This window comes from Saccopteryx leptura, chromosome 3 (assembly GCF_036850995.1).
Source record: "Saccopteryx leptura isolate mSacLep1 chromosome 3, mSacLep1_pri_phased_curated, whole genome shotgun sequence".
In the NCBI taxonomy this organism is placed as follows: Eukaryota; Metazoa; Chordata; class Mammalia; order Chiroptera; family Emballonuridae; genus Saccopteryx; species Saccopteryx leptura.
The window spans coordinates 20,173,243-20,197,002 of NC_089505.1; the positions used below are offsets into that span (position 1 = coordinate 20,173,243).

The 23,760-nt window shown below is 41.0% G+C and overlaps 1 protein-coding gene across 3 annotated transcripts in view; it reads left to right on the plus strand.

Moving 5' to 3' along the window:
• Nucleotides 1-23,760, plus strand: part of EPM2A (EPM2A glucan phosphatase, laforin) — an 82,154-nt gene that overhangs the window by 13,784 nt on the left and 44,610 nt on the right. For 2 of the 3 annotated variants that reach the window (XM_066373066.1, XM_066373067.1), the window contains exon 2: nt 12,346-12,520. In XM_066373066.1, coding sequence (XP_066229163.1) covers nt 12,346-12,520 — 175 coding nt within the window. Of the gene's footprint in view, nt 1-12,345; nt 12,521-18,934; nt 19,019-23,760 lie in introns of all 3 variants that reach the window. The other variant, XM_066373065.1, reaches the window with a different exon arrangement.

Sequence of the window (23,760 nt, forward strand, 5' to 3'; positions counted from 1 at the left end):
ATGCCAAATTGTAGCACACAGAAGAATGAATAGTGAAGTGAGGTTGTCCAGTGAGGACAAGGCCAGTTAGAGGAAAGATGAGGTTATAAGACCTGATGGAGGGGCAGAGACGACAAGAAAGCTAGAAGAAGAAGGGCTTGGGGAAGCTTAGGGGCATGAAGAGAAGAGATGCTGTGTTAGAGCAAAGAGGCTGTCCAAGCCAAACACAATGAAGCGCAAGGCAAATAGCCTCTCTGGTAAGTTTGAACTTTTATTTATTTATTTTTTCAGAGACATAGAGTCGGAGAGAGGGATATATACGGACAGACAGACAGGAACGGAGAGAGATGAGAAGCATCAATCATTAGTTTTTTGTTGCGACACCTTAGTTGTTCATTGATTGCTTTCTTATATGTGCTTTGACCATGGGGCTACAGCAGACCGAGTAACCCCTTGCTTGAGCCAGCGACCTTGGGTCCAAGCTGGTGAGCTTTGCTCAAATCAGATGAGCCTGTGCTCAAGCTGGCCACCTCGGGGTCTCGAACCTGGGTCCTCCGCATCCCAGTCTGATGCTCTATCCACTGTGCCACTGCCTGGTCAGGCAAGTTTTAACTTTTTAAAAGTACATTAAAATGCATTTAGTTTGTTGATTTTTTTTAAAAAAAAGTAATTTACAATAAAAAATGTAGTACATTGGGTACTTCTGAATTAAATCAGGTAGAGGCAAGCGAGAGCCAAAGAAAGGTGGTTTATCTTCCAAAATGATTTGCTGGAGAAGGATGATGTGTTCAGACCTAGCACAGTTGCCATCAGTAGCCTAACTAGCATTTGTGTCTCCCCACTCTCCCTGGCTAACGGGATGCTGACTTGTTTGGGTCAGGGTGGAATGAGTCAGGATTGCTCTATCACTTAGTTCTTGATATTGAGAGGGAAGAAGTCTGTTGGGTGAGGCTCCCAGGAAAGCGTTCACTTTTCTCATAAAAAAAAACAACAGAGGCTTGTTTACTCTTCTCCATGGCTAGGACTCCAGACATGATGCCTAGTGGTCACCTTCTGAATGTGAGGTGACATGCGTGACAACAAGCATTTAGAAAGCACTTGGCATGTCACCATTTCTGTGCGACCTGGCTTTCATCTCTTGTTATGTGAGAGATGGACCTCTATTTGCTAAGTCATTGTTTGTTTTTCTGTTGATTGCAACCGGGCACAATTCTAAGAGAAGCAGAATCCTTCTTCAGCTCTTGTCTTGTACATGTGTAGGAAGACAGTCTCCCTAACTGACCCTCTTTTATTTTTTACAGCTTATAATGTTTCATTGAAAGAGTTTAAAACAATCTGTCTTACCAATTTCTAAAAAGAATTAGTCTTCAAAATTATATTTGGCCACTGCATTCTCTCTTTTAATCAGCTGACCATTTCTAGTTTCTTTCCAGTACCTAGAGCACTGCCTGTATGGTGCTCATATCAGCGGGGTCTCTGTACTGTCAGTCAGATATCTTTGTCCTGGAAGAAACCAAGGCGTCAAGCCATCAGAGGTGGATTTCCCATCACAACCGGCCCAGCTCAGAGGAATATTTCATTAAACCCTTTAGTCTACATTCTAGAAAATCTTAACAGAGGAGAGATTTCAGGCCAAAACATTTACTTACTACGAAACTGCTAAAATGTGTGTTGTGAAGGGCTATTCAGGGTAGGATGGAGTGAAATGTAAAGTAATCTTCCATGTTCTTCAGTGAGGATGAGGACGTTCATTCTCTGTTCTTTTCGTCTAAATGTTGGACACTCATGAAATGTGACTACCAGGGAAGGTATTGCCTTTTACCTCACTTATTTTCACTTAAATTACACAAAGATTGGTGACATGAGAGTCAAGGTGTGTCAAATGAAGTAGTGAAATCTGGTTAGAGGAATTTGCTTTATATAGGGAGTCTAATTCTAAGATAAATATTTTATTTTATTTTTTATTTATTTATTTTTTACAGAGACAGAGAGAGAGTCAGAGAGAGGTATAGGGGATAGATAGGGATAGACAGACAGGAACAGAGAGAGATGAGAAGCATCAATCATTAGTTTTTCGTTGCGACACCTTAGTTGTTCATTGATTGCTTTCTCATATGTGTCTTGACCGTGGGCCTTCAGCAGACCGAGGAACCCCTTGCTCAAGCCAGCGACCTTGGGTCTAAGCTGGTGACCTTTGCTCAAACCAGATGAGCCCGCACTCAAGCTGGCGACCTCAGGATCTCGAACTGGGGTCCTCCGTATCCCACTTCGATGCTCTATCCACTGCGTCAGGCTATTTTATCTTTTTTTATAGTGTAATTTGGATTTGTGTTCAGATGATTAAACACAGTGAAATTTCTAGTCAATTCTGGGAGGGCTGTGGAGAGAAAAAAATGACCTGTCAATTTAATAATAAGTCTAGACACTACTATAAAAATGGTTTATGTGACAATAGGAGAATCAACATTAAAATTATTAGAACAATTAAATAAAATTTATTGAACACATGAGTAAACATGTTTGCATGGGACACAGACAGTAAATGTCGTATCCAGCAAATATGTCCAAGTACACAGAGATGGAACATTTTAATATGCTGATCTTCTGTTTAATCGCTCGAGTCATGGCATAATTAGCTATCAAAGGATTTGATCATTTCAAATCAGGTTGTCTAGTCTTTGGCTTCACTCTGGATTATCACATTGAATGAATTGTTAATAATTCAGTCTTGCGCTTTGGGTCAAGCCTGTTAATAACAACCTAAGTTTCAGTTTTTCTCTAAAAATTATATAAAAAGGGCTTTTTTATTGTATTGTTTTAAACAGAAGCATCATTGTGTGGTAATGCCATTGTTCGAGATGTTTTTAAAGAGAATCTTCCATCCTTGAGATGATGCCCCTGGATCACCAGTTAATGTAAATCTTCCTTTTAAAAAACACCTGGCTTCTTAAATTATGGTTAGAGAAATGGTTATTCTGTTCTCTGCTCTTCCGATTTATGAAATCTACAATGTTTGCTGTAGAATTTGGTAAGTTATGTGAATGTCCTATGAGTCAATATTATGTTGTCGCTTTATCTGCTGAAATAAACATATTTGTTTTTTATTATCTACTTCCTGCTTTGAACCAAATTCATACATTGTTGTTGTGCTCTTTGTTATGTATCAAAAATATACCCTGTTGTCAATCACAGCTTGGGACCCATCCCTGTCTATCCCAAATCCTTTCTCAGTAGTTCTAACACACCCAGATACAACAATCTCCATTTCTGTCTTCTACGTTTATGTACACACTGTACATCTATTAGTTTTCTTTCCTAGTGAGCCAGTCGCTCCTGAAAATACAACTCTAGTTCATTAAAAAGGACATCGAAGGTGAAGCCTATTCGTAGTTGAATAATCTGTTAATGTATCAGTTATTTTATCCCGTTTTAAAGTTATTTTCATCATTTAGTTTAGTTTTGTCTTACTTACTGATTGCTTTGTGTAACCTTTTTCTAATCAACTATAGTCCATTCCGTGTTGGAGAGGGGTTTTCAGTTTCGTTTGTCTGCCTCAGTTTATAACAGGCCTAGATATGTAACAAGCTCTTAATAATATTTGGTTAGTAACTGGATTGAACTCTAGAATATTTCACATGTATGAGCATATGAGTCTGCTTGAGCTGTTATAATAAAATGCCATAGACTATGCGGCTTAAATGACAGAAATGTATTTCCTCACAGTCCTGGACCTGGATGTCCCAGATCAGAGGGACCGCAGGCTCGGTTTTTGGTGAGAACTCTTTTCCTGGCTTTGCTGATAGCTGCGTTATCCCTGGGCCTTTCTTCTGGCCCTGCATAGAGAGGGACTTCTGGCATGTCCTCCATCCTTATAAGGACACCATTATCTTGTGGGCTCCTCCATTATGATGTCACTTACCCTTAATTACCTAAGTACCCAAAGGCCCCACCTCCAAGCACAGTTCCTTTGGGAGTTAGAACTTCAGCATATATATGGGGGAGACAAATGAGTTGATGGCACTGAGAAACTAAATCATTAGTAAACCTTTTAAGAAAAGAGCCGTTGAATTTTGCTTTTCCCACTATATTTCTTCAGTGCAGCTTGTTTTAAGCCCTCATTCCACCCCTTTCTTTCTCTAATCATGGGAGTCCTTTCTGCTAATATTTTCTGCTCTGTATGGCTTGGCAGGTATTAATCAAGTCTCCTTAAAATTCTTGGTTTTAACTGATCAAGGCTTTTCTGGGAGTTTTACCTAAAACATCGCCTCTGGAGGCCTGGCAGAGAGTGAGCCCAAGGCTAAGCTTCATTCGTTATTCCTGCTGTTCCCCGTTTGCACACCTCATGCTCACCTTGGAGAGGACCAGTGCATCACGTCTGGCTACTAAGCATCCGTGTGAAGGGCTTTCCTGATCAATTCATAGAATCGCATAGGTGGATGGTCTTAAGTCTGATTATTAATAAGAGTTAATGAGGTTGTCCTCGTTCTGTACGGACGTATGAGTCCTCTGGCACATCTACCGAGTGGTTGTCTTTATTTTATTTTATTTATTTATTTTATTATTTTTTTTTCTGAAGCCGGAAACGGGGAGAGACAGTCAGACAGACTCCCACATGCGCCCGACCGGGATCCACCCAGCACGCCCACCAGGGGCGACGCTCTGCCCACCAGGGGGCGATGCTCTGCCCCTCCGGGGCATCGCTCTATTGCGACCAGAGCCACTCTAGTGCCTGGGGCAGAGGCAAGGAGCCATCCCCAGCGCCTGGGCCATCTTTGCTCCAATGGAGCCTTGGCTGCGGGAGGGGAAGAGAGAGACAGAGAAGAAGGAGAGGGGGAGGGATGGAGAAGCAAATGGGCGCTTCTCCTATGTGCCCTGGCCGGGAATCGATCCTGGGTCCCCCGCACGCCAGGCCGAAGCTCTACCGCTGAGCCAACTGGCCAGGGCCCCGAGTAGTTGTCTTAATTAGGCATATTTTTTATTTAAAGGGCCAGATAAGTTTACATGCTCTGTACAGATGTACGGAAAGGATGATGCTTATGTATCCCATGCTTCAACTTGACTACTTTAACAAAAAGTAACAATCACCAATAATCATCAGTCTTCCACCTTGAAAGACAGACACACACACACACACACACACACACACACACACACGCACATGCATAGATATAGCCGAGTCAGATGTTTGGGTCCCTACCATAAATACCATGACATGTTGGATACTTTCTTTTCGGGCCCCCCAAACTTCAGCCACCTTAACAAGTACTATTATCATATCTATTGTAGGAAAAACTTATTATCTTTAAACCTAATTCTTGTTTTCATCATTGCTAAGAGGGCTACTTATTATTATTTTTGTCGTCATTATTATCATTCTTAATCAAAACCTTGGAGCTCTTTCCTGAATTTGTTGGGTGGTTCTGTATTGGAATTTTCCTAGGAGTTATTTCAGCTTTAATGCTAAGCTTAGTACTCTTTATTATATAAACTTCTTATTATTTCACTGTAATATTATTATATAGAAACTGGGCCTTTGTCTACCTACCTATCTGAACTAGTATAGAATTTTCTTCATTCCCTTAGGGAGTCATTGATTTTCTAACTTTTTAGCCAAATTTTGTTGTTTTTGTGCCATGAGCATAAAGTATTGTCTAGTTACATTTTGCATTTCAGATTTGTGCATTCTTAAAGTCAAATGAGTTAAAAAATCTTATGAATAAAAAGTCTATCTGCATCTTGTGTTACCATTTTCTTATTAGATCTTGTTTTCTTTCTTAACATTTTGTTCTGTTGTGTGTGTGCAGATTCTTTTTTTTTTTCTTTTCTGTATTTTTTCTGAAGCTGGAAACAGGGAGGCAGTCAGACAAACTCCCGCATGCACTGGACCGGGATCCACCGGCACGCCCACCAGGGGGCGATGCTCTGCCCATCCGGGGCGTCACTCTGTCGCGACCAGAGCCACTCTAGCGCCTGGAGCAGAGACCAAGGAGCCATCCCCAGCGCCCAGGCCATCTTTTGCTCCAATGGAGCCTCAGCTGCGGGAGGGGAAGAGAGAGACAGAGAGGAAGGAGAGGGGGAGGGGTGGAGAAGCAGATGGGCGCTTCTCCTGTGTGCCCTGGCCTGGAATCGAACCCGGGACCTACGCACGCCAGGCCAACGCTCTGTGTGCAGATTCTGAAAGCTTGTAAAGACTCTATGATTGCATAGGTTAGATTTTAACTATGGTCTTTCTTCTTCTGATACCCATTTTTCAGTCCCTGGTCCTGTAGGTTGGGACCATCCTGTAGAGAGGATGGAACCCTCTTGAAGATGCCTGTTTAGCAGGGAATCTATATCCTCGTGGTCATCCTTGACTTTGTTTTCCTGCTTCTGCTCTGCTTGGCAGACACAGCTTCTTGTGGCCCTGCTTAGGTAGCCCTGCTCTACAGCAAGCCAGCGTAGGCAAGGGCTTCAGATTTAAAATAAACTGTTATTGTGGACCAACTCTCTCTCTTTCTACAGTGTGTGTGTGTGTGTGTGTGTGTGTGTGTGTATGTGTCGGTTACATTGAAGGTTGAGGAGGTGGATAAGAGAGGAATCGGTTATGTAGAAGGTTGGGGAGATGAATGAGAAAAATATTACAGAAAGGGCAAACAACTGCAGATTAAATATATATATATTTGTATTTTTCTGAAGCTGGAAACAGGGAGGCAGTCAGACTCCTGCATGCGCCTGAATGGGATCCTCCCGGCATGCCCACCAGGGGGTGATGCTCTGCCCATCTGGGACATTGCTCTGTTGCAACCAGGGCCACTCTAGCACCTGAGGCAGAGGCCACAGAGCCATCCTCAGTGCCCGGGGCCAACTTTGCTCCAATGGAGCCTTGGCTGCAGGAGGGGAAGAGAGAGACAGAGAGGAAGGAGAGGGGGAGGGGTGGAGAAGCAGATGGGCGCTTCTCCTGTGTGCCCTGGCCGGGAATTGAACCCGGGACTCCTGCACGCCAGGCCGATGCTCTACCACTGAGCCAACCGGCCAGGGCCTGCAGATTAAATATTAAAACACGTCTTTTTCTCTCTCTGTGGTGGTCTCATGACCCAGGCATTTTGATGATCTACTTTACCTTACTGGTTAGCCGTTGGATCTTCCCTCTTCTCTTCTTCATCTCACCTTTCCTTCCCTTCACTTTTCTTACTCTTTCCCCATCTCCTCCTTCCTCGATTGCACCCTTGTCTTGTATTCTGTGATGCAGGATATTTCAGCTGCTCCATCACTGTCCCCAAACTCAGCTATGTTCTGGCTCTGGATATTGCAATTGAAGAGTGCCCAACCTGAGCAGGGTCCGCCCCTCCCAAGGAGGCAGTTGGGTGATCAAAGAGATTTTGTGTGTGTTTTGTTTTAGCCATTAGAACAAAATATCAAAATGCCAAAGAGTTTGTAATTATTATACCATATTTGTATAATTTTTATGTACCAATAGCTTTTGAGGTAGTAACAGATGGGGCATGAGAGAGATCCAATTTGGGTGAATTGCTAGCTAAAATTAGAGACTAGAAGTGTTAGGTTCAGAATTTATGTTCATGTGCTAGAAGTAAAAACTGTACAGTAATTAAACTCCGAAGACGATAGATTAAAATAAAATAATCTATTGGTAATGAAATGAGAATTTTAATTTTAAGTAGACTAGACTATCCAGTAAACCAGGGGTCCCCAAACTTTTTACACAGGGGGCCAGTTCACTGTCCCTCAGACAGTTGGAGGGCCGGACTATAAAAAAACTATGAACAAATCCCTATGCACACTGCACATATCTTATTTTAAAGTAAAAGAACCAAAATGGGAACAAATACAATATTTAAAATAAAGAACAAGTAAATTTAAATCAAGAAACTGACCAGTATTTCAATGGGAACTATGGGCCTGCTTTTGGCTAATGAGATGGTCAATGTGCTCCTCTCACTGACCACCAATGAAAGAGGTGCCCCTTCCAGAAGTGTGGCGGGGGCCGGATAAATGGCCTCAGGGAGCCGCATGCGGCCCACGGGCCGTAGTTTGGGGACCCCTGTAGTAGACATTGCTTATCCAATGTCATTTCACATCTTCTGACTTTATAAAAAAGTTCATTTTAGCCTTAACTTTCAAACATATAGAACTGTTTAAAATAATGAATTAGTTCTGCTTTTTGCATTCAGAGGTTTCTCACTTCTCTGGGTTTAATTGGAGCTCCAGAAAGCAGGACGTTTTAGACCTTTCCATTTTCTCACTTTATTTTATCTTACCACAGCTTGCATTTTTTTTCATTCAGTTTGAGATCTTTGTGATTCTTGATATAATGAGTGACTTTCTGTTGAAACCTGGACATTTTGAGTATTAATCCAGTGACCTCTGGATCTTACTTACAGCTGTTTTAACTGGATCCCTCTGACCTTGCTCCAGAAAAGTAGGGTGCCACCTCATTACCCACGTTCCCCTCCCCATCTCCATGGACAGCGGAGGGGCGTGGACTCCTTACTACTGCCGAGGGGGTAGGAGTCCCAGCTCTCTTCCTCGGCCGGCCGCCGCTGACCCTCCCTGGCCGAGAGAGACAGATACGCCATGTTACTTCTCCTCACATGGCTTCCGCTGAGGGCGGGGTGGGAGGGAAGTGAGAGTCCTTTGACACCACATCTGTTGAAAGGGGAGAACACCTTGTTATTTCTTTGTGGAGGTAGCGTTCCATCTGCCCTCCTGGCCTTCACTGGCACTGCCAGAGCGGGAGGGGCTAACATCTGGTGTTCTTTGACACCAGTCTAGTGAGCAGGTGTTTGTTACAGTCTGGGGAGGGTGGAAGTCTAGGTCCCCCTGCCCTGGTCTTTGCTTGTGTGGGGCCACAAATGCTTTCAGTGGTGTCTGGCTGGGGCAGAGCAGTTATTGTCTAAGAGTTTGCTGCCTTGCTATGCTGACTCTCCTTTTTCTTTGGTTAGAAAGAGCTGGGTTTTCTTTTGTCTGTTCTCGTTGGTGTTTTTTGGTTGCCGGCTTCTTCAGATCCAAGTAACGTGAAACACGTAACTCAGAGAACTCACGTCAGAGAACTCACTGCTGTGCAGTTCCTATTCCCGTGTCCCTGGGTGGTCTCCTTCTCTTCACCTTTCAGAGTGGGACAAAAATAGACTTACAGTTGTTTTTATGAAAAATAGTACTATAATCAATAAATAATAATGCAAGAATAAACTCTGTGCCTGGTGTACTTACAATTATAAGCCTACTTCTGCCTGCCCTGTCCAGTGATTTTAATTGTACTTAGAGGAAAGGGAAAATACATTTACTCCATTGTCACTGATACAAAAGTCCTTTTTGCTCTTTTTTAAAAACTAAATTTAAAAGACAATGACCAACCATCTAAAAATACTTACTAGGAAACAATTTACATTACCCAGGTTATTATGTATGAAAGACTCCTTAAAAGTTACCTAAAACAGGCCATGGCCGGTTGGCTCAGCGGTAGAGCATGGGCCTGGAGTGCGGGGGACCCGGGTTCGATTCCCGGCCAGGGCACATTGGAGAAGTGCCCATTTGCTTCTCCACCCCCTCCCTCCTTCCTCTCTGTCTCTCTCTTCTTCTCCCGCAGCCAAGGCTCCATTGGAGCAAAGATGGCCCAGGTGCTGGGGATGGCTCCTTGGCCTCTGCCCCAGGCTCTAGAGTGGCTCTGGTCGCGGCAGAGCGACTCCCCGGAGGGGCAGAGCATCGCCCCTGGTGGGCGTGCCGGGTGGATCCTGGTCGGACGCATGCGGGAGTCTGTCTGACTGTCTCTCCCCGTTTCCAGCTTCAGAAAAAAAAATACAAAAAAAAAGTTACCTAAAACATGTATATATAAAAATGAGTAGCTAGAGAAACCAATTCTAGGAATGAAGAATTCTTAGGAAATTGATGTTACATAAATAATTTTTCTTGAACATTATAATTTATATATATTTGAGCACTTCAATAATCACATGTATTTAAATTGTATCATTTAAATTGTTAGGTCTGTTGTATTGATCATAGATATTCTCCTGTTGAACTAAAAAGTAATACCCGTTTTTGTAACACATCCAGTGAATTCATAGTCCTTTAGAGTAACATTGTGCCGCATCCCAACTCCATTTTGCACGTATAACTGTCCGACACGCACCCACCCAGCTGTTAGTATGTCTCCCCGTTCAGTCATGCTCCCCCTCCTTGCTTCCTGCTAGGTCTCCTCTCCAGCTTCTCTTTTTATGCTTCCTTTGTGAATTCATCCTTCTCTGTCCAGTTGTTAAATGTTGGGATGCTTTTAGACTTGATTGTAGAATGCTTTTCTTCTCAATCAATATTGTTTTTCCTTGTGACTCATCTATATCTTTGTTTCAATTGCCATTTGCTTTCAGATGAGTCTTAGATTTATTTTCCTAGTTTAGATCTCTGGTCTGGGAATTAGATCAGATCGGTAACTCAACTCTGTATGTGACATCTCTTTTTGGATATCCACAAGCACTTCAAGCCCAACAGCCGAGCCAGATGGGAGCTTCCCTTCCAACCATTTCCAGACTTCACATCTCAGTGAATGGAACCACTGTAGACCGAGTTATATTAGTATTTGCTTAGAAGAGTATTGATTCCCTTTCTCCTTCACCTCCTACATCTACTGAATCACCGAGTTGTGTGGCTTTTTCCCCTGGGACCTGCCCACTCCTTTCCATTTCTACCTCCAGGCTTTCATCATCTCCTGCTGTGAATTTTCTGCTTCAAATTTCATTGTGCTTAATTATTATTTACTCTGTAACTAGAGAGATCTTTTTCAAAAACAAATTTGGTCACATCACCTACCTGCCTGCTTAAAATATTTCAATTGTTTTTATGGTAATTGCCTAAATCCTTAACATGGATTAGCCTTGTGCCAATCATATAGTGGGCACTCAAATATTTGTGGGAGAATGTATCAATGAACTTATAGAGGTTACAGTATTTGCTACTAAAATAGTATTGCCATACACATATATCTGTGTATGCATCTTTCTTTACTCTTATTAACATTTCTTTCAGATATCTTTTTAGAAGTGGGATTGCTAGTATAGGTTGGTTTTCATCTATGAAATATCAAGGTTTACAGAGCAGTTGGTGTAGTGCCTGCCTTGTAACTAACAAGAGGAAAGGAGGAATTTGATCTAGGAAGATAGGCAATGTCTTAATGACTTACTAAGGAAGCTGTCTTGTACCTTCTTGCCAATGGAAGGGAATTATATGTATGATATACTTAAAGAACTGCCCAATGACTTAAAGAATATTTTTTTGAGATTTTATGCCAAATAATATCAGATTAAATATTTTGTCTTAAAGAGCTTCCCAGATAAGAAAAAGCTAAAGGAGTCTGTTACCACTGAGCCTGCTTTAATATTTTGAATGACAGAACAAGGGACAAATGAGTTCAAGATTTTATATTCGTGACAAGTGTGACATTTCTATTTTTATTTTGCTTCCCTGTGTTTTGTTTATTAATGACAAATTAAGGAAGTTAGATAATTTCAGGAAAGAAATAACTTGAAATGGGGTGGCGACATATGAAGAGCTAATAAAATTAATATATGATTTATCATTCTCGTAGAAGGAGAGGGTCTGTTGCTAGTGCAGTTGACACTGGGCAGATAGTGTTCTCAGGGACATGTTTTTCTATCGCTGCCTCTTTTGCTGCTCTCCCTGGAAAGAGGATGGGATGTGCGGTGCTCTGAGATAGACAGAGAATAGCGTGAAGGCATCGGATGCCGGAAAGGTGGGGACTGGGGCATCACGTTACACTAGCTCTGCCCTGATTAGTTCTGTGACCTTGGACAAGCTAGTTAATCTCTGTGATACTTAGTTTTCCTATCTGAAAATGATACTAACCACTGATATTCATGCCAACTAGATTGGATGTGATCATTTGTTTTATTATTTATTAATGTATTTCTTTTAAAAATTTGTGTATTTTTTGAGCTGATAGTAAAACGCTTTGTGACTGATTTTAATTGTGACTTTGGATACCAGAAAATTAAAAATATGTAATATGGGGATGTTAATTGCATTAAGAACCATTTTCAGCAGCTTATCAGGCTGTAAAATAAGTAAGAGGCTCTTAAGGCCCTGACACGTGCCATGAGATTCTGAAAGAGTTCCGATGCTTTTGGAAATGTCCATGTACTCAAAGGGAACACAGAATCTATGACAGTCGTAGCTAACTTTTAACGGATGTCTACTGTTTTCCCTTTGTGGCCTGTTTTTAAATACTGAGGTGTATAGATTATGCAGCTTTCTATTTATTTTTATCTTACTATTAATTCTGTTGACACAACATTACTTTGTGGCTGCTTAAGCAAAACTCGGATTTAATTGCTCCATTTTTCATTTCTTCCTGTTCAGGCAATGGGCCTCACCACGACCGGTGCTGCACTTACGATGAAAACAACGTAGTGGATGGTGTTTACTGTCTCCCAGTGGGACACTGGATCGAGGCCACCGGGCACACCAACGAGATGAAGCACACAACAGACTTCTATTTTAATATTGCAGGCCACCAAGCCATGCATTATTCAAGGTAAAAATAGTGCCGTGTTTATAAGCATAGAAATAGGACAAGAGGTAACATTAGGACAATGGAAGTATTTACTATGTTCAAAACTTCAATGTCTCGCTCCAGAGGGGTCCTGAGGCCTGCAGGTCTCTGAAGGGGTAAATTGGAGTGAGTCACATGTGTGAGCTTTTCTGGTTCTAGATGGGAAGGACCCTTGTTATAGAATTTAAATATATACTGTGGCATCAACATATTTTGACCAGACAGTAGTTAAATAATCTTTGTACTTAGTGGATCAAAAATAAAAGCTGAATGAAATTATCTTAGATCAGTATTTGCATCTCTTTTGCTACTAACAGTGAAACACACGCAAAAAATGAGTATCTTCTTATGAAATCTTATTCAAATAAACATGGGTGAAAATTTAGACATAAACCTAGATTGGATTGATCATTTGCTTTATTATTTATTAACATACTCACTTTTTTATTTGTTTACTTAATTATTATACCAACACTGGTTACCCTATTAAAAATTCAAACACAAGAGGATGCTAAATTAAAAGCAAGGTTTACTACATTTTCCACTCATCAGAAATAACTGTATTTAACCATGTATCATTAGTTTTTCTGAAAGGTAAATTTAAGTCTCAAATAATACACATATACTTTGTTAGTGTATCAATTAAAAATAGCTATTGAAAAAAAAATAGCTATTGATGTCCTCTATTACATGAGACAAATTTAGCTCACGTATACTTGTTCTCTGGCCCCATTCCCAATCCCTATTAGATTCATTAAACAAATTCTATTGTTATTTAAGTTCATAAAGATCCTGTTTCTTGACCCATACATTGTTGATAGCACTTCTTGATCTGCTGTGTAAGATCAGAGATGAATTGCCCCTCTATTTCCCTCCACGTCTACTTTCCCCTATCAACTCCTGTTTTTATTATTTTTACATTTTCAAGGTTTATAGAATTAACATTTAATTTAGTAAATATAAATAAGCATTCCATACGTTGATGATTTCAAATTTCAAACCAACAATGCAACATATAAAATCCTATGTATATATTATTTACTGTAGAGCATGTAGTGTTTGTACTGTAGACAATGATGCATTCTTGTATTCTTAAAAATTGTAATGCTTTGAATGAAAAAGAGAGAATTACTACTAACAGGGTTGTGAGGGATAGGGGAGGGAGAGAATGCGATTGCATCATACTGTTAGAGAATAAATAATCTTGGACATGCCTTTCTTATAAATTGATGCTAAATCTTGGCCTTCAGATAAATAGGAGGCAGTGCATGAGGAAGAGAATTGTTGAGCATGACTCATGGTTTCATGGCCTGAGCAACTGGATTAATGAATGGTGTTGTTGTTTACTAAGATGGGGAATGTAGCATCCACCGGGTATGAGAACAGATGTTGGAGACTTTCAGGAGTTAAGATGTTACTTTATTGGCCAGTTTAACCTGCGCAGGGGCGAACTCCCGAGATGTCCGGAGACACCGTGCCCACAAGGAGCTGCAAATGGTAGCCGCGCCTGGAGCTTACAGCCAGGCCCTTATATATCCTAAGTGAGCAAGCATAGACAGAAGCAGATGTGGCAGTTTAGCTATTGGCTAGGGAGGTCACATGCAGCATAGCAACAGGGGCCGGTTTTAGCTTAGTGGCGAATTTCAAACCTAAACTTCTGATAAGGGTCTCTGACCTTCTTTGTTCCCAGCCTCACAGGAGCCATATCAGCACTTACTGTTCCTGCAATAGTTACACTCTTTGGCAGCTCCAGTACTCCCTGAATCTAACAGGGAACACTAAGAGATGAGCAATTTGGAATAGGGGTTGAGATAAAAATTCTATTTTAGGCCCTGGCCGTTTGGCTCAGTGGTAGAGTGTCGGCCTGGCATGTGGAAGTCCTGGGCTCGATTCCCGGCCAGGGCACACAGGAGAAGCCCCCATCTGCTTCTCCACCCTTCCCTCTTTCCTTCCTCTCTAACTCACTCTTCCCCTCCCACAGCCAAGGCTCCATTGGAGCAAAGTTGGCCCGGGCGCTGAAGATGGCTCTATGGCTTCCACCTCAGGCACTAGAATGGCTCTGGCCGCGATGGAGCAATGCCCCAGATGGGCAGAGCATTGCTCCCTGGTGGGCATGCCAGGTGGATCCTGGTCGGGTGCATGCAAGAGTCTGTCTGACTGCATCCCCACTTCTAACTTCAGAAAAATAAAGAAAAAAAATTTCTATTTTAGACGTATTACCATTGAAATGTATGTTAGATTGAAGAAAGGAAATCAATTTGATGTGAGAAGCTTTGGGGAGAGGTTGGAAATGGAGAGAGAAAATAGATGACATTCAAAGTGATGAGACTAGCTGAGATCATTTGGCAATTGAGTGCAGAATAGAAGAGAAGGAGTGAAAATACAGGACCCTGGGTGCACACAATTTAGAGATCAAGGAGAAGAAGAGGATGCAGAGAGAGGAATGAGATGGAGCATCTGTTGAGATGTTCAGACATTTAATGAGGATGCATTTATGACTTATTTTTCATTTGTCCTGAACCACATTTGCTGAACTCTTTTATTTGAAAAATCATATTTTAGGCTCTAGGGATTTTCTTCTATTTGATTATCTCTGAGATGGATGTTGGATTTTATGGATTTATATCCTATTCTAGACTTTTTTTATAAAAGTAATTTTCACCTTCTGGTCTTATTGCTTTACATTTTGGGGTCATTTCATTTTTTTGAAACTTTAAAAACATTAAAAAAAATTTATTGATTTTAGAGAGAGGAAGAGAGGAAGAGAGGAAGAGAAAGAGACAGAAACATTGGTCTGTTGCTGTATATGCCCTGATAAGGGGTCAAACCAGCAACCTCTGTGTGTCGGGACAATGTAACCAACCGAGTTATCCAACTATGGCCACTTCATTTATTTTTCCAACTTAACTGATTCTTAATTTTGGTGATTGAATCCTTAATATTCACAGACTTTGACTTATTTGGTTGTTTCCTTTTTGCATATTTGTTTTAGTTTATAAGGGGATGTAATATTTAACTTGTCTTAGAATATTAGAGAATTCTTTAAAAATTCTCATTTCTTCCTGGGTGGATGTAGTTTCCTCCTGGACCAGTTGTTTTTTATTCATTTGATTTTCTTCTTTTGTGGTGTTAGTTTTTCAAATGACTGGTTGTTCTAGATTGTCTGTTTATTACAGGAAAGAGAAGGTTGATTATTAAATGTGGCTGACATCGCCATTACTAGCTTCTGTGCCTACGAGGGTGTAGGTATAAGTGCAGGTCATGTCTCTCTGTGTAGACCAGAAGGAGACAAAGTCAGCTGGGCACCTCTGCTACCCCACTCTGAATGCACACCTCCCACTCAGACAGCCTTTGCTCCCTAAGTAGATGTTTCTAGAGAAAGTATTTGTCAGCTTCACAATCGGTATCAGAGCTGTATGTGAGGTATGAATCATAGTTCATGTACTCAACTATGTAAAAAAGCTTACATTTCTTTATTTCTTTTAATACAACTTAGAGTTTTTTAAAAAATTGATTTTAGAGGGAGAGAGAAACATCAGTTTGCTGTTCTACTTATTCACGAATTCACTGGCTGATTCTTGTATGTGCCCTGACCTGAGATTGAACCTGCAACCTTGGTGCATTGGGTTGGCACTCTAACCAACTGAGCTACCTGGCCAGGGCCTAAAGTAACTTAGTTTTATATTTAAGTCTCTAACCTAGTAAATTAAGCAGAAAGTCAACCTGTTACTATCCTCTTCAAATGTAAATATATATCTTTAATATATAATAAATATAATATATAGCTATGTGTGTCTGTGTATAAATATACATAATATGTAACATGTAGATAATATATAATAAAATAATATATATGTATAATATAAATCTATATCATAAATATATATGCAGTATCTAATAAACACAGACACATATGCCTATATACATATATATTATAAATGGGACAAAATCTCAGACTCGTCACAGTACTAGAATTAACAATATTATTTGTTCCTCTATTTGTTTATCTCTATAATAGAACAAAGTGGGGACCTTGTAATAAATAACAATTGTTTATAATGGACCTGGTGCCATAGCTTTCTTTGCTTTTAAGGAATCCCATTAACCTCCAGTGTTTCTCGCAGTTCATTCTCAAAGTCCCAAATTGAAAATCAATTGGGTGGAGTAATTTTTAAAAATAAAAATCAATTGAGTGTTGTGATTTAAAAAAAATACAAATTTCTGGGACCCTCCAAGTCCTGAGAATCTTTATTTTTCAACCGGTTCATGTGATTCTTATGGGTATAAAGATATACACATATATGTGTATATATATACTAAATCTATATATTATAATAAATACAATAATTTAGAATAAAAAAGGAGAAGATTTTTGAGCACTTTCAGCCATTTCCGTCTAACTGCCCTTAGAAATTCCAGCCGCAATTCAGCCTCACTTGAAACTGGACAAGAAAACCATGTGAATTCAGTTTCAAAGAGCTGAAGAGACATTCATATATGTTATTGTTAAATTAAAAACATTTCATTGCTATTTACTTGCCATTTTCATCATGTATAAAGCTAAGATAATTTGTGAGCTTATCTTAGCTGCTGAAATAGATACACGCATGACAGGTTATATATGTTGAGTACATGTAGTGATAGAGGTGTCCAAACTCACCTAAGAGCTTGCAGTCCCAAACTATCACCCTAGTCAGAACATGGGGATGGAATTATGCCTGAAATTCTTTATAGTTTTATTGTGTGGGTCCCTTTGTGCAGGATGATGAAAAATGGAGGGATAGTGGCCCCTGCTCTCAGGAACCTATGTTGCTGGGGAAGACAAGCACAGGAACAACTGGAGTAGAGTGAGACAATTGCTATAACGAAGTTGTATGTGAAGGGTTCTGAGGGACAGGAGCAAAAGTCTTCAGTTCAAGGAAATCTTTCGGAATAGAACTGAACAGAAATGTGAAGGGTCCTTGGCTCCAGGAGGACGTGTGGGGGAGGGAAGTCAAGATAAGCAGAAGGACAAGGCCAAATGTATGGAGATGTGAGAAGGTAGCATGACGCTGACGGAATAATTTTGTCCAGTGAGGATAACTTGGAGAGTACAAAGAGGTATTTTTCATAATTAGCCTGCATAACAGGTGTAGTAGTATGATTACATTGCTACTTTTTGGTTTTCGTTTTAGGTATTATCTGTTCATTCCACACAAGGAAATAGGCAGATTTCCCTCTTTTTTCTTCCCCTCCCCCCGAAGATCCTCAGTTGGAGCCTTCTGTTGTTCAGGCCTCCCATTTAGTTATGCCACATGTTGAGAAGATCAGTATTTCACATGTTTATTTGTATGCAGCGTGTTATTTAACACCCCTGAACTAAATCTCAGCTGTCTAGATCTTTGAAGAATGTAGAGCATTCAGGGTTACTAGTGAGACGTGGAAGCCATTATGGCCTCCGATCCCTTATGTTCAATTGTTCCCTCCGCCCCCCACCAAGCCTTTCCTGTCTAGTATGAAGTTTCATGGTGGTATGTCCTGGGGTAGGCCTATTTTATCCATTTCGCTAAGCTCTCAGTGAAGAGTTTTTTTTAATTCTTTAAACTTAGGTACTTATTAGAAAGTAAAATTTTTTACTACAATTTTAAAAACTAAAGTCGACATAAGAAGTAAATTTCTTTAATTATTTCTTTGATGATTTCTTCCCCCCACCCCTTTCTTTGAATTCTTATTATTCAAAAATTGGAAACCTGGCCTGAGTGTTTGATATTTTGCATATCTTTATTAATTTTGTTTTTCTCTTCCTTTTAACAGATTTTCTCAACTTTATCATCCAGCTCTGCTATTTAGTTTTGTTTGTTTGTTTGTTTGTTTTGTATTTTTCTGAAGCTGGAAACTGGGAGAGACAGTCAGACAGACTCCCGCGTGCGCCCGACCGGGATCCACCCAGCACGCCCACCAGGGGCGACTCTCTGCCCACCAGGGGGCGATGCTCTGCCCCTCCGGGGTGTCGCTCTGCCGCGACCAGAGCCACTCTAGCGCCGGGGCCATCTTTGCTCCAATGGAGCCTTGGCTGCGGGAGGGGAAGAGAGAGACAGAGAGGAAGGAGGGGGGGGGTGGAGAAGCAAATGGGCACTTCTCTCATGTGCCCTGGCCGGGAATCGAACCCGGGTCCCCCACACGCCAGGCGGATGCTCCACCGCTGAGCCAACCAGCCAGGGCCTAGTTTTTTTTTTTTTATTATTTCTGTTATCATTCTTTATATTCTAAGAGTTCATTAATTTTCTGAGTGTCCCCCAGTCCAGAGACTTGTTTAACTTCTCCTAGAATATAAACCTCTAGTCTCTGTCAGGACTGGAGAGGGAATGTTTCCCCGTGGAGGAGAGTGGGAAAATGACTGATGATCTGCTTAAACAGACTTCCAGCCAGTTCTGTTCTGTTCACCCGGATCCAGAAGAACCTGGTGATACCAGTTTCTGAGCCCGCTGGGGATTCTGTAGGGTAATTTCAGTCTGGTTGCAGCTTTCATTACTACTGGTTTTAGAATTTAGATATTTTTTTCCTATCTCCTAATTATTTAGCAATCAACCAAATGCTTTCCAGCTTTGGCAATTTTGTTGTTGTCATCTCTTTTCCTGTTCTCTCTTGTGGTTTGATGTGTAAAATTTCTTTTTAAATTGTTCTGTTCTTGTTTTAAAGGGATTTAGTGAAGTCAAACTAGATGTGTTAAATCAATTTGTCTGCAGTAACAGTGGACTAAAGTATTCAAAGTGCCTAACATAAAACTCGGTCATAGTAGATCAGTAAATATTAAGTTTATTCTTTATTTCTCACATTCAGCTTATATTCTGTTCCTCTGACACAGGTCAGATTCTGCCAGGCTAGCATGAGATTTTAAAAATGAAAGCGCATGTCCATATTCAGGCTGGGAGGGGAAGTTGCACTTGGTGCCAAACGACATCTCCCTCTTCAATAGATTTTTCTTTATGCAAAAGAATGAATGTTTGCCTTAAAGACACAGATAACTAATTTAATGAGTCTTTAGTGAAAAGAGACTGTAATTTCTGTATCTTGAAAAGACTTATTGCCAATTAAACTCATCTCGAGAGACAAATCAGACTTTCTAAATATCGCACTTTATACTGTTTAAAAAGTGTTACGATTTAGAAAATGAATTATGAAAGCATGCTTATACTTTGCAGCCCCTTTGACTTATAAAGAAAAGGTATAGAGTAATTTTATTATTATTTTTTTTGTATTTTTTTTTCTGAAGCTGGAAACGGGGAGAGACAGTCAGACAGACTCCCGCATGCGCCCGACCGGGATCCACCTGGCACGCCCACCAGGGGGCGATGCTCTGCCCCTCCGGGGCGTCGCTCTGCTGCGACCAGAGCCACTCCAGAGCCTGGGGCAGAGGCCAAGGAGCCATCCCCAGCGCCCGGGCCATCTTTGCTCCAGTGGAGCCTCGCTGCGGGAGGGGAAGAGAGAGACAGAGAGGAAGGAGAGGGGGAGGGGTGGAGAAGCAGATGGGCGCTTCCCCTGTGTGCCCTGGCCGGGAATCGAACCCGGGACCCCTGCACGCCAGGCCGACGCTCTACCACTGAGCCAACCAGCCAGGGCTAGAGTAATTTTCAATACTCATATAAGTATTTTTAACATTCGAGTAATGATTTTGCCCACTTTTAAGTACTGTTTTATCTAGCACATTTTCCAAAATGAATGGAATGACTCGTTTTGGAGAGTGAATAAGGAACTTGGGTACCAGCCTGGCGCTCTCATGTACTGCCGGGTAACCTTGGGACAATCTTGCCATTGTTCTAGATTTCAGTTTCCTGATTTGCAAAGTGAGCTGGTTGAACTAAATGACTACTAAAGGCAGTTCCGGAAGTAATCAAGGATTTTAAAACCCTAAGGCTTATGTGACCTTTTGCCTGTATGTTATATATTGGCCCCTTCCAGCAGCTATACTTTGTATCAACTCTGATTACAGATCTAGGAACCACATGCCTGCAATGTGGTGCTGTTTCTAGGTGGTATTTTCCCTCAATTCTGGTAGCCCAGAACGTACATTCAGTTACACTTTACCGAAGCTGCATTACTAAATACATATGTTATAGCCAGTATACTAATAATCTTTAATAAATATGTGTGCGCTTCTCACATATACATATCCCCCCACTGTGTAATCGCTTCAGTGCCTGCAGCTCATAGACACATGGCGAGGTGATGATTGAAAACCACTGTTCGCTCTGGGGCTCTATGAGAAACCCAGGGGTATGGATAGTGATATTCTTAGGTTGCTCATATTTGTAATCAAATTTTGACAAGAAATCTCTTTTGGAGTAAATAGAGAATAGCCATAACATTGTGTGTGTGTGTCAACATTTCATGACACTTCCTGCTTCTATAGATCACAGTCAAGACGTTCCTTACTGGTCAAAGGAAAAATCTATTTTCAATTGCTAATTACATCTGATTGAATGATTTGAGATTTTCCTAAACATTGAAACCAAGATTATAATTGTTCATGCTCATGTAGGAAAGGAAAACAGCATAATCCCCTCCTTTTTGAGTTCTGATTGGGCATTGAGTTTTACTGAGTATTAGTTGAACATGTGAGATTCCTTGAAGAGTTTCCTTATATCAGGGGTCCCCTGCGGGCCGCATGCGACCCCCTGAGGCTATTTATCTGGCCCCCCCGCCACACTTCCAGAAGGGGCACCTCTTTCATTGGTGGTCAGTGAGAGGAGCACAGGATGCGGATGCAAAGCGCAGCGTCACTCACGTACAGTACTACTTCTGGTGACACAGGACGCTCGCGTCACGGCTCCGGAAGTGCATCATATCACTTGTTACCGCTAGCAGTGACAAATATGGAACCGGACATTGACCATCTCATTAGCCAAAAGCAGGCCCATAGTTCCCATTGAAATACTGGTCAGTTTGTTAATTTAAATTTACTTGTTCTTTATTTTAAATATTATATTTGTTCCCATTTTGTTTTTTTACTTTAAAATAAGATATGTGCAGTGTGTGTAGGGATTTGTTCATAGTTTTTTTTATAGTCCGGCCCTCCAACGGTCTGAGGGACAGTGAACTGGCCCCCTGTATAAAAAGTTTGGGGACCCCTGCCTTATGTAATTAATGCTGTTCATATTTTATAAGATCAAGTTAGTTGATGATGGATATCCTCTTTTTCTTATGATTAAAATACATACTATTGGGGCCTCCCTCTCGGCCCACTTCCGGCGCTGCGCGCGGGCGAGCGTGTGCATGCCGCGAACTGACCGCTTGCGTCCCCGTGTAGGTGCGTGAACCCTATCTGCCGCTAAGAAAAATACCTGTACCTATGTGCTTGGTGTGGAGGTTTCATGTCACCGATGGAATGAAAGTATAGGGATGGGTTGGCTGCGGGAATTTTCATCTTATTTTTAAATGCGCGGGTGGGGGGTTGGCCATGTGCTCTTTCCTTGTAACAGGTTTACTTTGGCTCTATCACTTCCCTTGCTTTTTTTTTTTTTTTTTTACAGAGACAGAGAGTGAGTCAGAGAGAGAGATAGACAAGGACAGACAGACAGGAATGGAGAGAGATGAGAAGCATCAATCATCAGTTTTTCATTGCGCGTTGCAACACCTTAGTTGTTCATTGATTGCTTTCTCATATGTGCCTTGACCGCGAGCCTTCAGCAGACTGAGTAACCCCTTGCTGGAGCCAGCGACCTTGGGTTCAAGCTGGTGGGCTTTTGCTCAAACCAGATGAGCCTGCGCTCAAGCTGGCGACCTTGGGGTCTCGAACCTGGGTCCTCAGCATCCCAGTCCGACGCTCTATCCACTGCGCCACCGCCTGGTCAGGCACTTCCCTTGCTTTCTAAGATTCAGGGCCCTCTTGTATTTTTATGCTATTTAAGTCGTAAGCCTGGATTGAAAAAATTTTTTGTTATGCACTCCTTGACTCTTGCACATTAATGCACTTTTGCAATTGCTTTCTGCTTTATATTACTCACCGAGTCCATTGAAATTCAGGCTTTACCTAGTTCTGATCTCGTGTTACTCATTGAGATGACCGAAACCGCGAAGGTTAAGTGCCTCGAGGTGTCCAGCTAGTAAGAGACAGTCTCAACCCAAACTAAGGCACTGAAGTCAAGGCCTAACCGTTCCTGGAGAGGATTCTTCAGGCTGTCTTCTCTTCCCCCCTTACTCAAACTAAATTTAAAGCTGTGTTTCTTTCAGATATTTCAATACAAATGGCAAATCTGTGATTTCCATTAAACGAAAATAGCTTTTCGCTCTTTGGGACGATAATTTAGTAATTTTGTTTCTCAGATTTTCCATGGTACCATCTCAATTATTACAGTGTCTGATGGAAAATGGCTTGTGTCGCAATCCAGGCTCCACCCCAAAAGAAAAAAAAATAAATAAATAAATAAAGTACATACTATTGCCCTGGCCGGATAGCTCGGTTGGTTAGAACATCGAATCGATCCCCAGTCAAGGCACATACAGAAACAGATTGATGTTGGTCTCTATTTCTCTCTGAAATCAATAAATAAAAATATTAAAAGAATACATATTATATGAAACATTTTAAAAGGTATTAAATATAACAGATCATATATTTCATATTATATTATATTGAGATGATTTATTTTCAGCATTACACCATATAAAAATATTAGTAATAGATGTTAGTATCCTAACAACAATGCAGGCTGTGCAAACATACCCTTAAATTCTTATTTCTTAGGAGCCACTTAAACCTATCTGTAAAGTTCATGGAGAGAACAGTTTTTGCTGACAGTGTTGTTGTGGAATCAGTGTAGATATAAAGGAAGTAGCTGGATTCTGTGTTGCCTTGTATTTTATCAACAGCACTGTTATTTAAATTATGATTAAAATATCATGGTCAGTGCTGACTGAGAGAGAAGCTTGATTAAAAGAGAAAGTTTGATTGTCAGATCTCAGTGATGCCAATACAGACGACATTTTATTGAGTGTGCACTTGAAACCTGTATAGTTTTGTGAACCAATGTCATCCCAATAAATTCAATAAAAAGAAAGGAAATATGTTCTATCATGTAAATTAAGCAAATAGATTTCTAAGTCACTAAGAGTAAAATATGCCAATTTTACTCTAAAAATGTAATTTTTTACTACAAAAGAGAGCAGAGAAATGAGGAAATGCAGGGTAGGGACGTGTAATTTCTGAGATGGGCAGTCCTATAGAATGTTTCCACGTTAATGAA